Here is an 18,620-nt window from a genome sequence, read left to right on the forward strand (position 1 = left end):
TTTAAATAAAACCTGATGGCCTCTGCCAGAAAGCTGAAGATGGGTCGTCATTGGGTCTTTCAGCAGGATAATGATCCAAAACATGTGGCAAAATCTACACAAAAGTGGTTCAGCAGTCACAAACTCAAGGTCCTCCATGGCCATCTCAGTCCCCAGACCTCAACCCAATCGAAAACCTGTGGGGCGAGCTAAAGAGAAGAGTGCATAAGAGAGGACCCAGGACACTGGATGATCTAGAAAGATTGTGCAAAGAAGAATGGTCAAAAGTCCCTCTCTCTGTGTTCTCCAATCTTGTGAAATGTTATAGGAGGAGATTAAGTGCTGTCTTGTTGGCAAAAGGAGGTTGTACAAAGTATTAACATCAGGGTGCCAATAATTGTGGCACATGATTTCAAGTTTTTTTCTTTTCTAAATGTGTGATTTTTTTACCACCAAAGTAATGTACTTAAATAAAAGGTTGGATTTTTCTCTTTTTTTGCATTTGGGTTCTATGTTGTTTTAAAAAAAAGGAGAATTTTTAGAAGTCCACGACCACATCTTAAACAGGGGTGCCAATAATTGTGGAGGGCACTGTATTAGCACTACGTTACACAAAGTGCAGTATGTAAGCCGGTGTGTGAATAGTGGTGTAGAATCCGGGGTGTATTCCCACCCTGTACTGTAGGCAATTTAATGCTACAGCAATGTCCAACGGCTTCCTATACAATTGTTTGCTTCGACCTGAACACATACTGTGATACTGGTTTGAATTATTATTATTATTTGTATTATCATTATTACTATTTTGTTACTATGATTAGTATTACATCATGAAAATGATTTCTCTTATTTAAAACCCAATTGACCGTACAGGCCAGTGGTGTTTCCTTTCCCACATCCTCTCGCTGCGAGGAACAGATAGATGGCCTTCTGTTTGATTCTGGTGACTGTGTGTTTTCAGCCCTGAGGGACAGGGAGGCAGTTCTTCCTGTTCCTTCCTGTCTTTGACGTTAGACTTTGGTTTTTTTACCGTGTGCAGAATACTCTGCAATGCTTATGTATTACTGAACTTTCTCTGCATGTTTTTTTTTTTTTTTTTTTAAAGATAACAGACATAGAATACTATATTAATGTTCTGTATTATGAGTGTGCACTTTGTGTATCTCAGATCAGAACAACCGTTCATTTACTTATTTAAATTTAAATCTACCAAATCACTGCATATCACAAAAAATCTTAACAATGATTTTACAAATTATCCGAAGAATCATTAGACGAACCCCATTGTATGCAAATTTAGATAATCTGATTGATTAGAAGGTTTTGATTTATTTTCTAGAGCATATTTTCTAAAATCTGTTCTAGTCATTTTCTAGCAATTTGCTCGCTTTTCTTCTTTCTTATTGAATATGGCCAAAAGTTTGTAGACACCTGACTGCTAGATTGGTGTGTGCTTCTTTTTGAACACCCCATCCAGCATTTAGTCCTCGTTTTGCTTCCACTTCCCAGTCCTTCCACTCCAACCCAACCGCATGTAAATGTGGATTGTGGCTCTAAAAGGGCAAAATGCATAATAAATAATACATTGAAATATATGTAGACATTTTCCCCAGAACCTTCTTGCCACCAGGTAGCTACTCTTTCACAGCCGTACTCTTTCACAGAGAACTGGGTTACGACCTCTTGTTTGGGGACCTCTGTTTTAATTGATTCAAACATTAAATATTAGTTAGGGTTAGAGTTAGGGTTAAAATTATTTAAAAGCAGAGAAGTGCTAGCTGGCTAGATAGCACTGATGTCATATTATCTAGCCAACAGCCATTAGGCCTGTTTTTTAAACATTAATCATTTTTTTATTTTATATTATTGTTCATATTGATCAAGAAAAGCTGGACGCACAAATGCAGCCATTATTCATTTATTTAAAGCTGATTGAAGGCGTTGGAATGTTGAAACGTCTGAGCAACTGTGCCCTAACATCCATCACTGCCCAGACTTTCACTGTGTGAAAATTGTTTAATTTCAGGATTGATGTCTAATCACTTTTTTCTTTTTCTTTCTTTTTTGTTTCTTTGCCAGAGTTGCTCGGTTCTGCCAAGAAGGTGAACGTGAACTTCCAAGACACAGATGGGTAAGTGTGTGACAGGCGAAGCCTTTTAGGGATCCGTGTAGCAGTTTTGTAAACATCACTGAGGGTTTTGTCAGGCTGCCAAATATTTTGAGGCTTGTTAGCATGTGTATGTGTGTTAGCATGAGTGTGCGTGTGGTGTGTCCTGAGAATATTTATTGATGCCTGAGTGAGATCTCTCTCAGCCTCTCTCAGTGCCTGACTTATGTTTCTTCTGTTTGTGCGCTATTTCTCCCGTTTTCTTTCAGATCGTCTGTAACTTTTTTGTTTATATCCCCCAATCTATCATCTCTACATCTCTGGCACTGGCATGTTCAGACCAATTTTACAAAAATGAGTTCAGCAGGATGAATACTAACTATAACAGTGGAAAGAGGAGATTGCATAACAATGCTAACTGCCTGTTTCCAACTAACCATTTTTTGACCAGCATTTTCTCCTCTACGGTGGTCAGTTTGCCGATCTCCACCCACCAGCCATATACCGAATGACTAACATGTGTTTCTTCTAAAACACATTCAAACCAAGCAATTATATCTTCTATAGAATAAGGTGCTCTCCTGTTTCGTATACATGAACTCAAAGAAACCCTCAATTGGCTAGAGTCACTGGGATTAACCAGAGGGTAGAGTATATTATTGTAGTAAAACTGTTCGTTGTCGTCCAAATTCATCTTAATTATTTCGCAGTGGTTTCCAACCACCAGGATCTTGGTACGTGTTGGTGTTCCTTAGTAACAGCGAGTGGTTTCCAGTTGTTACGAACTCTGTCAGGGCTGTAGGATAGAGAACAGATAAATCAGGTTCAGAGAGCAAAAGATGCTGGGATCACTGATATCTCAGGAGCATAAAGAACTACTTTGAACTCAAAACTCGCACATTTCAAGTTCACAATTCATTTTTTTTAAATTGAAATCGCTGGTTGAATAATTATTTGTATCAGTGGGACCAATAGACTAGTGCCCATAATCCCTGGAAATTGTCTTTTTAAATCGTTTTTTGCTCAATCATGTCGGTTTACCGTACAAAACTACTTGCTAGTTTGCCCTGCCACTTCCTGTTCATTAGCAAAACATATTGACGAAATCCATACACTGAAATTTCTCTCATGGTGTCCAGTGAAGTTCAACTTAATTCATGACAGCCATTTTGCATTTAACCATCTGAGTTACTAAAAGAAAGACTTTGTTATATGCAAAGCCATTCAATTGTCAAATAAGCACCCACTGTGCGCCACATAGCATCGGTTCTGTTCTTGATAGCCTAATAGGACTCTGCAAGATTCAGTAGAGAAGAGTCTGTGGTGGCTAATAAAATTTTAGAGGCACCTGAGGCCACCCATTAAGCATTTCAATAATGATCATTATAAAGAATGTTGATGGAAATGAAGCCGTTCATGCTGGGTTCTCAAAAGAACCCTAGCCTCAAAATCCCAAAAGCATTATATAGTAAAAAAAAACGTTTTATGTGAGAGAGAGAGAGAGAGAGAGAGAGTATTCAGTGTGATGCCAACACTTTTATTTAATAATGATCTCTGTGCTGCGGTGTTTTACAAGAACTTGGCCCTGTAATGTCCGTATTATGAAGCTGAATTGAGCAAGTGAAGTGAAGTTATGTAGCTAGCATAGGGGATGCTCGGCATGTTTCCAATGAACTAAATGCCTATTTGTAGCTACAGTAACTTAGGAGCTAACTTATGTGTGTATCAGGACAAACAAACATGGGGTTATTACTCTTATATAGGTCACCGAATAATAAATAAAAATGGCTACCTGGATTACCATGGGAGTGCATTGGATGCAGTGCAGTGCATTAACTGTGTTTGTTCATCCGGATTGAGTAAACCACTTTATGCTTGTTAGAGTTGTTTTACATTAACGGCATTTGGCAGACGCCCTTATCCAGAGCGTCTTACAATTATCTTATTAACACAACTGAGCAGTTGAGGTTTAAGGGCCACATGGGCCAGCCTTCACTCCCCACTAGTGAAGCACTATGTGCTTCTAACACATCAACTTTAAGAACAAAATGTTCACTTGCTGCCTAATACTTTATATCCCACCCACTAACAGTTACCAGTCATAATGTTATAATATATTCATAATATAACATAAATAAATACTAACATTTCTATATAAGTCCATTAATTTTGAACAAATCATTGCTTTTCTAAGCGAAAAGCCTGATTGGATTTTTTCGATGAAGATCCATCCAACTAATTAACGATTCATGAGGAGGTATGCGAAATAAATTTTGTGTGTGTCAAGGTTATGATGTCAGCGTTCAGGAAGGAAGTGGATCAGAAAGTGGCACTAAAGAGGGACAAAGACTTCTGTGTCTGAGCTTCGCTTCCTCCTTCCTCTCTTTCCTCCCTCTCTTCTTTTTTCTTCAGTTTCTCCCCCTCTCTCTGTCCCTCTGTTTTCTCCATTATGGTTGCTCCATTTCCATTTCTCGCCTCTTCTTTCAGTTTAATACAATGCTATTCAGGGTCTCTTCCTCTATCTCTGTCTCTCCGTGTCTTCCCATTTCATTCTCTATAGCAGTAGGGTGTGGGCCAAAACAACACATTGTTTCAGCCTCTATTTATGGGTAGCCTACATAAACACACACACATACACATACACACACACAAGTACACACACCAGCCTGGTGGTGATTAGAGCCCCTCAGATCAAAGTCTCTTTCTTTGGCCTCTGAGAAGCAGGAACAATAAAACCTTGATGATCATAGATAAAAACCCTGTTCATCCTTACACATGCGCCTGTGCGTGAGATTGCCGGTGTTAAAGTGTGTTCAGTGAACTAAATATACTATACACTATGTGTTTGTCTAGCTAGTACCCTAGAAGTAAATTCGAAAAATATTTCTGATATTGAAACACAAAATATTTCTGGTTTGTATACATGGCACAGTGGCGTACATATCCGAAGCGAAAGATGTTGGCCATTACTTCATTTCTTAATTTCTTCAGGATTAGTTTACAGCTACAACTATAGCAAAACCCAGCACCATTTAGCCAGAAGATGTTGCTAAAGGTTGGCCAGGGAGAGCCAGTGTCACTGTAAAAAAAAAAAAAAATCTCTGGGACACCCATACACTTATATTTAGGTTTTACGTTGTCTTCAGTACATTATTAGATACTGATTAGCTAACGATTAGCTGATTCGTAGCTAATCGATAGCTAATCAGTATTTATAATGAACTGAAGACAACGTAAAACCAAAATTTTACAGTGACACTGTGTCAGGGGACAGCCTGCCACGCCATTCCCCAGCTCCACACACACACACACGTAGTCTGTCCCCATCATACTAAGTATCGGCACCTGCGGCTCATTATCTGCCGCCCTACATAAACCCCTCTTATTCTCTCACTCACCGTCAGTTCTACTACTTCACGTATAGGAACATTGCGACCCAGCTACACACCATCCACCTTCCCGTGGATGCCCAACACGATCTCTAATTCCTCAGAGACCGCTCGGTTCTTCCTCTCCGAAGAACCGTTTCGTTCAGTCATTTGCATTTTGGTTGTTTTCTTTTCTGTTGCATCCTACCTCAGTAAAAACCCTTTTTTGCTACCCTGGTGTTTTTGCTTCAGTTACTTCGCAACCGTGACACACTGGCTGCCCTGGCCAACCTATAGCCACATCTTCTGGCTAAATGGTGCTGGGTTTAGCTATAGTTGTAGCTGTAAGCTAATCCTGAAGAAATGAAGTAATAAAGTAATGGCCAACATCTTTTGCTTTGGATATGATGATTTAATTTTGCTAGTATACTTGCCTTGCCCAGGATAATGTTACTGTGAGTTTTTGCTTGACTATAAGCCTGAGAAACAAATGTTACTTAGGAACGTGTTTCCCGTTCACGCAAAACCAAGCCATTGATAGCCACAATCATGTCTTTTTCTGAGGATATGGATTAGCCTTTTACCCCACCTTTAAAAGTGTTCACATTACACTTTCAGCCTGCAAAATTACTTTAGAAACCTGCTGCAAATTCTTTTTATTAAACCTCTATAATCAGTGCTTTCTATATCTTTTATTTTCTGATCCACTCCCACCATGAAGTGTTGACCTTCTACTGGTCATGTGATCAAATTCACAGGCCAACAAACTTGAATTTTGGAATTCAGTGAAATCTCTGCACATGGAGCTTGCGTCCCTTTGCAGGCATATGAATAGAAGTCATCGAAATGAGAAGTGTTATGTGACCAGCCTTTTAGATAATGCCACCCTAATAAAGTCTTTGGACCTTACCTGAGGCCACATCAGGTTAGACCCATTGGAGGTGTCTATTCTCATGCCAGTCATGTGATTTTTCAGTGGAATGAATGTTCTGCTGTTGATTTATCGCCACTTTCAGTGAGTGCACGACCAGTAACGATTTCTTTCTGACATTTAATTATGGCTTTTCATCAGTGCTGCAGTCAGCGATTCAATTTTTTTTTTAATGAAGTATAATTTTGCCTCTGTCAGAATAACACATTGGTAATAAAACGCACACAGTTAAACTTAGGAAACTTCTCAGAACTTCTCAGAGGCAGTTGCAGCTGGGGGATGGTGGTTTGATTATAATGGTGATGATGCTGTTGGTGGTGTTAGTTTTAATGCTGATTAAGTGTCATGTGATTAAGGTTGTGGTGGTGATGGGGTAGCTTCAATTGTGAGCATGGTATGAGGATGAGGAGGGCAATTATGATGATGAAATCCACTCTAAATCTGATGCCTGTATTATGATGATGAGGATGATGATGATTCTAAAGGTAAAGGTGATGTTATTTTAATTGTGGTGGTGGTAATTTCAGTGGTGAAGAAGATGATGACAATTATAGTGTTGATAGGGGTAATTCTAATGGTGAGTGTGGTATGAGGATAAGGAAGGTAATTATGATTATAATAAACATTCTAAATGTGATACCTATATTATAATAATGATGATGATGATGATGATGATGATGATTCTAACGGTGAGAGAGGTATTATGATTTTGATTGTGGTGGTGGTAATTTCAAGGGTGGTAAAGATGATAACAATTGTAGTGGTGATGGGGGGGTCATTTCAATGGTGAGGATGGTATGAGGATGAGGAAACCTCCTTTTGCAATTTTGATGGTAATAATCATTCTTTTGATGATGATGATGATGATTGTGGTGGTGGTATTATGATTTTGATGATGCTGGTAGTAATTTCAGTGGTGTTGTTAAAGTTGGAGTACATTTTATTGGCGATTACAGTATTATAGTTATTATAATGAGGGTGATGGTGGTCAAAGTTCTAATGGTGATTGTAGTGTTATAATAGTGATGATAATGATGATGATGATGATAATGGTAACTGTATTTCTCGGGTCAAATATTTTGACGAAAAATGGGACAGCTACAGCGCTAAATATCGTGACCATTTATAGGTTTGTACCTACATGGTAGTTTCCACCGTGTTAAAATGAGTGTAGTCTAAGGGTACTAGGCCCAGCGAATAAAAAAAGAAAAACTTATTATGATTAGACATGACTGATTTAGAAGTGCGTAGCACATCCATCATAATAAATGGACGTTTATTTAAAGCTATTGCTGGGGCATTAAGAGATGAAACTCCCTCTATATCTCCCATTTTTTAGCAGCATTTCATTGTAAGCCGACAGGGTGAGCTATGATTCTGCATAATTAACGCTCGCCTGACAGATGAGAACAATCTGGGAACATGTTCATGAATTATTAACACTTGTTCAGAGCAGACACCTGTTCTCTTCATTGCAGGATACCAGCTCTAAGCACCCTTATCACATATTACATCAGGATGTACCTTTAATACCTGAAAAACAGGTCACATATGAAGGCATTTTGATAAAGCGGGAGTATGGTGATAAATGATTACAAACTGGATAAGGATGATGTCATTGATGCGAATGGTGATGGTTGTGATAATTATTATAAAGCTTGTGGTATTAATGATGATTGTATTGGTAATGGTGGTATGATGATTAGGATCAGAATAAAGGTGATGATATTTATTTTAATGCAGATGGTAGTGTTATGGAGGTGGTGGTGGTCATAGCGGTGGTAATACTAATGATGTTACTTGTGTAGTATGATGATGTTGATGTTGATGATGAAGATGATGATGTTAATGGTAGTGGTGGTTATTCTAAAGGTTATGCAATGAAGATGATAGTGATGAGGTTGAAGTTCTGTCAATGATGATGGTAATTCCGCTGATGGTAATATAATTTCTATGATGATGATGATGATGTAAGTTTAATGTTGATGGCATGTTGGTAATGATAGTGATGATGATGATAGTCATTTCAATGATGATGATTTTAATGGTGGTGGTGGTCTTGGTGGTAATTCTATTGTTGGTGTGATATGGTGATGATGATGATGTTAACCTAATGTTGAAAGTATGAGGATGATGGCGATGTTGATGATGAAAAAAATGATGATGATGATGGTAATTTCAAAGCTGATAGTGGTGTTATGTTGGTGGTGGTAATTCTAATGGTGATAGTGGTGTGGTATGAGGATGTTGAATATGAAGATGATGCTAATGGTGATGAGGAAGGTGGTAAATGTAAAGGTGATGTTATGGGGATGTTAGCGATAAGGTTGGATTTCTGTTGATGATGATAATGATTACGATTGCGATTGGTGATGGTAATATTGATGATGGTAATAAAATTACTATGATGATGATCATGATGATGATGATGATGATGATGATGGTTGTAAATCTGAAGTTGATGATGGTGATGATTAAAGTAATTTCTATGGTGATGTTGGTGGTGGTCTTGGTGGTAATTTTAATGGTGGTGTGGTATGGTGATGATGATGGTGGTAATTCTAAAGGTGATGTAATGAGGATGACAGTGATGAGGTTGGACTTCTGTTGATGATGATGATTACGATTGTGTTGGTGATGATGGTTATTACTGGTAAGATAATTTATTATTCATTATGTGGATGATGATGGTAATTATAGTATTATGGTTATGAGGGTGATTGCGGCCAGAATTTTATTGTTAATAAAAATACTATGATGATGGTGGTGGTAAATCTAATGTTGTGATGGTATGATGATGTTGGTGAAGAAGATGCTGCTGATGTTATAAGGATGATAGTGGTAAGTTTTGTTGATGGTGGTATTATAGTGATGATGGTGGTTGTGGTGGAAATATTTATAGTGATGTGGTGTGAATGGTGGTGGTGTTGATGATGATAATGTTGGTGGTAATTCTAAAGTTGATATTATAAGAATAATAGTGAGGTTGAGGTTGGAGTTGTGTTGATGATGATGATGATGATGATGATGATAATGATTACAACCAAATGGTGATGATGGTAATCATAGTTTTATGGTTATGAGCGTGATTGCGGCTAGAGTTTAAATAATAAAAAATGACTGGTGGTCATGATCGATGATGATGGTGATGATGGTGGCATAACAGTGATGAAATTGTTAATAATGTAAATGATCATAGTGGTGTGTGTATGTTTGTTATTTCAACACTTGCTTTAAGATAACAGATATCACACACTTTAGGAACTGTGTGTCCAAGCGGGCATTGTGGAGCTCTTGAATATTTAATGTTGTGTGATTTTTCTTTTTTTTACTACTGAAAGGAAGGAGATTGGAGGTTCCTTACCAGGTAGAGATAAAAAAAGAAAGTGAAAGCGATCAAGCAAGAGTGAGAAGGCTGGCTCACATTCTGTGTGTGTGTGTGTGTGTGTGTGTGTGTGTGTGTGTGTGTGTGTGTGTGTGTGTGATTGAGTGAGTGTTTAGTATTCTGCACTGAGCCTGCTCATTCAACTCTCTCGTACTCACCTCATCCCTCACGGCCGTTGCTATGGTTACAGTACATTCCACGCACCGATTCTAAAGAAGGGAAAATTGCCCAATCAGATCACTTCATCTGCCTCTATCATTTGCTGATATCATCTATACGGCATGAGAGCACTATATTAATAATCATGAGTAATAATACTGACATTCACACATTCCAGCGTATTCGTCGTATACTCATATATACATAAAGCAGCCCAAAGGTGTGTGTGTGTGTGTGTGTGTGTGTGTGTGTGTGTGTGTGTGTGTGTGTGTGTGTGTGTGACTTTATGAGAGAGGAAACCTATATAGTTGGAAAACACACACACACACACACACACACATACAGAGTGTAACTGCCATCATTTGTATGGTTGGAGCTCATATATATCTACAATATATCCACTGTTTAGCAACAAACTAATGTTTCTTATAAAATGTGTTATTTAATGAATAAAAATCTAACTAATTTGAATCTAATGTGAAAATAGCTAATACCTCATTGCTAAAAGGTCTTAAGGACATATGTTCTATGAAATATTTAACCTAGCCAATAGATACTAACTATTTTTTATATAATGTGGTAGCTAAATTCTGCTACCTGAAGTGCACATGCTAATATTTTACCGCTAATTTGTATCAGCTGGTGTGAACAAGCTAATGTACTAACATGTAAGAGCTGATATCTATATCTATATCTATATATCTATATCTATATATCTATATCTATATCTATATATATAGGCTAATTTGTACTATCTGAGGTGTTCAGGTTAATGTGTACCAGCTAACATCTACTGGCTGTTGTTTGGAGGCTAATTTTAAATAAAATAGAGGCTAAGAGACTATCTGAGCTGTTTTTTATTTTAATGTGTACTAGCTGCTTTGGTTTATTTGAGGCAAACAGGCCAATGTGTATCAACTATTATCTTGAGGTGTTATCTGAGGTGTTTGTATTATTTGTTTGTACGAAGAGCTAATGTGTACTGTCTACTTTGTACTGTCTGACATGTTCATGAGGAGGAAATAAATCACGTTGCCCAGCAAACATGCATCATGATTGGCTGGATTGCAAACCCGCATTTGCTAATAAGAACGTCTTGTAAAAAATAATTTATTCATGAATTGGAGCTCGACAGGAAAGTTGAGAAATTCGAGGTGATGTGTGAAGATTCACAGATTTAGATTCGGCAGTGTAATTCCTAAATGCAAAGACATTTTGTTTGCCCTTTGTTAATGGTATTTTGTAAAAACAAAAAGGTTATGAATGTGCGGAACGTGGATGTTTTTATTGTTTTCTTTTCAGGACTGTTCTATCTTTATAACTTGTGCAGCCTAATAAGCACTAGCTAACGTGTGCTAACGTGAGTCTGAGACAAACAGCCCCACTGATCTATAGTGACCTTCATATGGAATTTGTTTGACTAGCCGGAGGATATGAAGGACACAGACTGTGATAGTGTGTGCAACTGTGTGTGTATGTGTGTGTGTGTGTGTGTGTTCTATACTGCACTTCCACCATCTGAATCTTACAAATCACAAAACTAAAAAGAAATGGTCATATAAAACTGGACTTCACATGCTCATTTTTTCTAACAGTTTCTTCAATATTTGTGTGCGTGTTGTAGATTTTCCGCACTCCACCATGCTGCCCTCAATGGAAACCTGGAGCTCATCTCACTGCTGCTGGATTCACAGGCCATGGTGGACATCAGGGACCAGAAAGGTTGGTGCTATATTGAGAGCTGAGTTTAGCTGAGGTTGGTGTCCCAAACAGCTTCTGAGGCAAAAAAATGTTAATCCTGACAATGCCAAAGCCATTTGTGCTCAGGTGTCAAGGGAGCAAACTGGATATGTCTCGGCTGGAGATACGGTGTACACTCTCTCTCTCTCTCTCTCTCTCTCTCTCTCTCTCTCTCTCTCTCTGTCTCTCTCTCTCACAGTCACAGCAACACTGAGGGTAGATGCTTCATTTCATTGAGTGTATTATGCTGCCTTGTGATGCAGCATGAGCAGCAGTTTGAGTCAGAGGAAGCATAAGAAAGAAAATCACTGTACTTCATTAGATATCTTCAGGGTCAGTCTTTAGATTGCTCTGGTGTGAGGGGCCTCTGGTTCGGTTGCACTAGTAGTCATGACTGGCATAAATTCACTACCAGAGGTTTGGCATCACATTTTTAGCCTTCCTGAATGAAATTATTAGATGTCGCCTGAACACTGATAACATTTTCCGATGTGGAAAGAAATGTTACTATTCTTAAAAGCTTCTAATAATAGGGTTACTATAGTGGAGCAGCCTATGGCTCATCCTATGCCTAGGTTTAATTTGGGCAGGCTCCTATTGATACAGACCAGAGACTGAATCAGTCATCAAACTGTGTGTCGGTTCCTGTTTATCCCAGCCAAGTGAAATTTACTGTACTTGATTCATATTAGTAGGAGATTAGAAGTAGGTGATTTGGAGTGCAGTGTAGATGTGTCTGTTACAGTTTTTTGTGTGTGTGTGCGTGTTTCAGGCATGCGTCCTCTACACTACGCTGCATGGCAGGGGAAATCTGAGCCAATGAAGATGTTACTAAAATCAGGCTCTTCAGTTAATGCACAATCAGATGAGGGACAGATTCCGCTCCATCTGGCCGCACAGCACGGACACTACGATGTGGTGAGTGTCCAAACAAATAACCAACCCCCTAACAAGCTAACCAACCCTCTAACCAAACGATAAACCAGACAAACTTCATTGTCATTTATCAATCATTTATCATCCATCATCTATTGCTCAGGCAGTAGCACAGTTAAATGGCTTAGTAAATGAATAAATTAGCATAAAATATGCCAAAGCATCGTTATTTTTGGTCACTCCATCCATTCATTCATTCATCTACCCATTGGATATTCAGTGATCAATGAACAGAGCAGTAAATTAGTCCTCAGGATGTCAGGAAACAAGTCAATAAATCCACTGATTTTAGTTGCCAGTCAGTCAATTGGTAACTAATCGAGTCTTTTTTTTTCATCAAACCATCAATCATTCAGAATTAACAACTTGGATTGGGATGAAATCAATAATAAATTATATATATATATATATATATATATATATATATATATATATATATATATATATATATATATATATATATATATATATACACACACACACACACACACACACATATATATACACACACATATACACACATATATATATATACACACACACACAAAAAAAAATATTTACCTGAAAACATATAAATATAATATATAACTAGCTGATGTACCACAATGTACAGCAGTGTTCAACCTTATCAACCGTAAATGTAATTTATGTTTAAAAGTCTACACTTCCTCTGTCTACTCCTTTATGCACGTCTTCAGCTGTACAGGGCCATTGTGGTGATATTTTGCGGTCCATAATACGCCACACATTTTCATTTGGAAGCAGGACAGGACTGCAAGCAGGCCAATCTAACACAGCCATGCACTTGTAAGGCAGTATGTGGTTTTGGCGTTGTTTGACTGCAAAAATGTAGGGACGTCCCTGGAAAAGACTGTGTCTGGATGGCAACATATGTTGCTCTATAATTTGTACTACATGAATGGTGCACTCAGAAATGTGTAAGTTCCTTTGCCCTGGGCACTGACAAACCAAACTATGATAGACACTGGCCTTTTTTATACTGATAACAGCTTGAATGCTACTTTTCCTCCTTGGATTAAATAATGCGAAGCTTGTTTTTTCCACAAAATATTTGAAATGTAGACTCATTGGAGCACAAAACATGATTTCACTGTTCTGCTTTGTATATCAACCCAAAAAATTCATCTGGCAAATTGGCTTGAATAATGTTTCTTGTTTGCTGATGTTCATGTCTTCAGGCAGCTTGTCCTGGATACTACATTGTTTTTAACCTACTATTGATTAACAAGCCTGGGGTGTTTAATCACGTTTATACCACAGCATTATCGAATTCTCAAATCTGATTGGTCAAAACAGTGTTGAATCATTTGAATTTTCATGGTCAGCACTAGGTTTTAAAGTTTTAAAAACTTTAAAAAGTTATTAAATTGATACTGAATCAAAAAACAAACAATACGCAATGTAAAATAGAACTAAACTTTAAAAAAATTAAAAATTAAAAAAAAACTGTACTGGGAGAGGTGGTAGCTTATTGTTTTGAACAATGGCATCAGCCCTTCGATCCGAAGAGTCTGAGTTCAAATCCCAGCCACACCAAGCTGCCTTTCTGGGCCCCTGATCAAGACCCTTAACCCAATAGCTGCTCAGTTGTATAAATGAGATAAATGTAAGTTACTCTGGATAAGGGCATCTGCCAAATGTCTTAAATGTAAATATTCTGAATCATAAAAATGTGCTAAATAAATATGAATATATTAATTATATTAATAAATATTGAGGGGAAAAAACATGCATTCAAAATGAAACAAAAATAGCATTCCAAATAAATAAAAACAGTTACATCCAAATTGAATAAAAAAAAAAAGGCAGTTTAACAGCGCGTGGTATCAGTAATTCGATTCTGGAAGCCGCTCTCGTACTGTATAACGCAACCCGGAAAAACTATCCATATGGATTTTTTGCCGATAGTTCCAGCACTCGGCATAATCTAAAGACTAATAATTGACAGACTGAACATTTGCTGCTATTTAAATAAACAAAACATACAATCATTAAAACAGTGATGTTTTCTGACATTTTATCTTAGTTTTAAAAAATGAAAGATATAAAAATATAATCAAACACACACACACACACACACACATGCACGCACACCGACTTACAACACACACATTTTAGCCCTTTCAGTGACTTATAATGGCATGGGCTTTGCTAACAGCAAATCGTCTGCTCTGAGCCATCTGTACCCTCTGTAAAAACCCATTACAAAAAAAATAATTTAGACGATATCCCGCTCTCTATTAGTCAGAACTGTCAGTTATGTTACAATTCACAAAGTTTAATTGTTTTTCTATTTATTTTTATCAGTACCATTTTATGAGTGTGGAGTTCAAAGATTATTAGTATTAGTGAAAAAAAGTAAAAAATGTTCATGGATTCATATAAAAAGCATGTTGTGTTGCACCACATATTGTTTTTATCATCTGCCCGGCTTTATGCTTATACATTTATACAAAATGGTACAAAAAGCCTGCATTTGCTGATAATGAGCAAAAAACTGCCATTATTTCTTTTTTGCACAATGTGTTTTTTCTAGTCTGAAATGTTGCTTCAGCACCAGTCAAACCCATGCATAATGGACAACGCAGGGAAGACGCCGCTGGACCTGGCGTGCGAATTTGGACGTGTCGGAGTAAGTCGCACTGAATGAGCTGTACATGTAGAGTTTAGCTGGACGTTGGTCAGATTTAATTGTGGTATGCTTTAATATAAAACAGTACCTTGTGTGTTTGTGTATGTGTGTTTTTGTGTGTGTGGGTGTGTGTGTGTGTAGGTGGTTCAGCTTCTCTTAAGCAGTAACATGTGCGCTGCTCTACTGGAACCAAAGCCTGGAGACTCGACTGATCCAAACGGCACCAGTCCACTCCACCTTGCCGCAAAAAACGGACACATCGACATTATTAGGTTTGAGACAGACACACAGTCAGACAGCCAGACGGACAGACAGACGGTCAGACAGACACACAGACAGAGGGACAGACAGACAAATAGACACAGTCAGACAGGCAGGCAGACAAACATACTGACAAATAGACACACAGTCAGAAAGTTAGACACACAAATAGACAGACATACAGATAGACACATCCAGACAGACAGGCAGACAGACTAACAGACAGACAGACAGGCAGACAACTTAGAATGACCTGAAAGTTTAATCAGCTTCTGTTTCTCTCTCTCTCTCTCTCTCTCTCTCTCTCTCTCTCTCTCTCTCTCTCTCTCCATATCTCTCTCTGTAGGTTATTGATCCAGGCTGGCATTGACATTAACAGGCAGACTAAAGCAGGCACTGCCCTGCATGAAGCAGCTCTGTGTGGGAAAACCGATGTGGTGCGCCTCCTGCTGGATGTCAGTGTCACTGCAACAGGCTGAGTGAACTGATTGAACAGTTTTTCTTCCCAGAAACAATCAGTGGTGGGCCGAGCATTTGGTACCTGGGCCTTCAGTGGGGACTTAATCTGACTCTTAATACCACCACTATCACGTCGCTATTTTTTAAACCATCAATACAATATAAAAACGCAATATAACAACGTGTAGCATTACAGAGAGAGAAGCATTTCACATATGCAGGGTGAATATAATTTTACTAAAGCAAGAAACCCAGTTAAAATTCCAAACCTCTGCACCACCACCGCAACTGTGCCACCTACAACATCTGGAGCAGTTCAGAATCAATATTTGTCTAATAACATGACAAAAACATTAAAAATGCAAATAAAATACAACCTATTCACCAGAGATGCAGACTCATAATCCTCAGAGGCTGTAACCAGTGGTACCGCTCGTATTCACTGGCCTGGAAGTGGCGAACAAACTCTTTTACCCCGCTATTCAGGGCCAGCTAGCTAGTCTTCTATTAGAGACTATGGTAAAAAGGCCAGCAGTACTGACTTTGAAGGCCCTGGGCAGATTAGATTGACATGGCAGCACATAGAGGCTAAAATCTAATTGGACAAAAATCTAACATCCACATACACGTACTGGAAGCATCGCAGCCAAGAGAAACACTGCAAAATAAAGAGAATAAACTGTTGGAAATAAATTAATACAATTAAATTGGACAAATATTAGAATTTAGGTTGTAAATGTAGGTAAATGCTTCTGATAGTGTTTAGGCCAGCAGAGAAGGCTTTGCTGCCCTGACCGCCCGCCACTGGAAACAATAAACTAATAAACTAGTGAGCTGGTTAATGACATACATAGGAAAATAAAACAGACACAATCTAGTGAGGTGAGGTTTCCTTTTAAGAAAGCCTTTCCATTCTTTAAAAAGTTGTTAATTTCATCTATCATAGCCATAATTATAGCGATAGAGGTGAACTAGTTAACACTAGTAAACACAAATAGCTAAACAGCTAGCTGTCTTGGTAGATAACTCGATAACAAGCTTAATACTGCAACTTTAAGGAGTTATACTGTAGAAGAAATAATTTTATTAATTTTATTTAATTTTTTTGCAGAGTGGCATTAATGCGACAGTCAGGAACACGTACAGCCAGACGGCGCTGGACATCGTCTACCAGTTCACTGCCACACAAGCTAGCCGAGAGATTAAACAGATGCTCCGAGGTACGAATGAAGGAGACGAAATTATTATTATATTCTTTTTCGCGCACTGTTTTTATTTCCTTGTTCATCATAAGTGAACTTTTTCTTCATCTGGCTGGACAAAAGAATTGAGACACCTGATTTTCAAGCCTAAAATGTGTTGAGGCTGATTATAAGTGGGTATTTTGTGTGTGTGTGTGTGTGTGTGTGTGTGTGTGTGTGTGTGTGTGTGTGTGTGTGTGTGTGTAGATGCATCTGCGGCTCTGCAGGTCAGGGCTCTTAAGGATTACTGCAACAACTACGACCTGACGAGCCTTAACATTAAAGCAGGGGACGTCATCACGGTAAGATTGATTACTATCTGCCTGTCTGTCTGCCTGCCTGCCTGCCTGCCTGCCTGCCTGTCTGCTGATCGATCAATCTCTAATAGTGTTTTTACACACAGTGTACAGAGGGCGCTGTTGCTCCTGCTTTGCCTCCTGCTTTGCCTTGTGCTTTTTAAATTCCCCCTTCCACATTCAACATTCTGGGAAGATGTTCCACAACATTTTGTGGAGATTTGTGCTCTTTCATTTGCAAGAGAGTTAGTAAAATTGGGCAGTGATGTAGTTGAGGTGAGGAAGCCTGGTGTGCAGCTTTCTAATTCATCACAAATATGTTTAATACAGTTGAGAGCTCTATAGCAGGAGATCTTTCACTCCAAACCATGTAATACGTATCTTCATGGAGAGAAGAGGGGAAAATAAATTTCTATCTCCAAAACACAGGTTCAATGGTGTATGTTAATATGCAGTGAATTCATTCAGTTATAAATGAGAAGTATGAGAATAAGAATGCTGTCTTGCATGGCTTTAGACATCTTGCTGATTACTCTTTTGTCCTCTAGGTGTTGGAGCAGCACTCTGATGGACGGTGGAAAGGCTGCATCCACGACAACCGAACAGGAAACGATAGAGTTGGCTACTTCCCTTCTAGCATAGTGGAGGTGATTAGCAAGAGGCCTGGTGCAACAGGTAGGACAGAGAAATAAATGCTGAGATCTGAGCAGTGCCTCCCACTACACACACACACACACACACACAGACGACACTATCATGCAATGTGAGAATTACAGACGTGAGCCGAATCTTGAAGCAAAACTTTATTAGTATAGTACTCTTTAATTAAATATTATTGTTTAATAGATTATAAGATAAATAAGTGCTGCTACTAATAATACTTTATAGCACCAGTTTCTTTTCCAAGTCTCACTTTGAATATTGAAGACGAATGGCTAAATGTCATTGATCATCAAGTTGTTTTATCGCAAAATTCTTCGTATTGCATGTATTTGGTTGATCCGTGTTCCTCATTAGAGGGGTGCAATATGACATCCTGTAAAAGCTGTAGGTTAACTGGAGCTGAATAAAGTGAGAGTTTTTGGGGAGGGACTGACAAATTCTG

At 38.4% G+C, this 18,620-nt stretch overlaps 1 protein-coding gene across 6 annotated transcripts in view; it reads left to right on the plus strand.

Moving 5' to 3' along the window:
* caskin1 (CASK interacting protein 1) overlaps positions 1–18,620 on the plus strand; it is a 100,891-nt gene that overhangs the window by 51,970 nt on the left and 30,301 nt on the right. For all 6 annotated transcript variants that reach the window (XM_046865383.1, XM_046865386.1, XM_046865385.1 and 3 more), the window contains exons 2-10: positions 2,059–2,110; positions 11,554–11,651; positions 12,442–12,587; positions 15,163–15,258; positions 15,400–15,530; positions 15,866–15,974; positions 17,090–17,198; positions 17,427–17,521; positions 18,064–18,190. In XM_046865383.1, the coding sequence (XP_046721339.1) occupies positions 2,059–2,110; positions 11,554–11,651; positions 12,442–12,587; positions 15,163–15,258; positions 15,400–15,530; positions 15,866–15,974; positions 17,090–17,198; positions 17,427–17,521; positions 18,064–18,190 (963 nt within the window). The remainder of the gene's footprint in view (positions 1–2,058; positions 2,111–11,553; positions 11,652–12,441; positions 12,588–15,162; positions 15,259–15,399; positions 15,531–15,865; positions 15,975–17,089; positions 17,199–17,426; positions 17,522–18,063; positions 18,191–18,620) is intronic.

This window comes from Silurus meridionalis, chromosome 14 (assembly GCF_014805685.1).
Source record: "Silurus meridionalis isolate SWU-2019-XX chromosome 14, ASM1480568v1, whole genome shotgun sequence".
NCBI classification, from domain to species: domain Eukaryota; kingdom Metazoa; phylum Chordata; class Actinopteri; order Siluriformes; family Siluridae; genus Silurus; species Silurus meridionalis.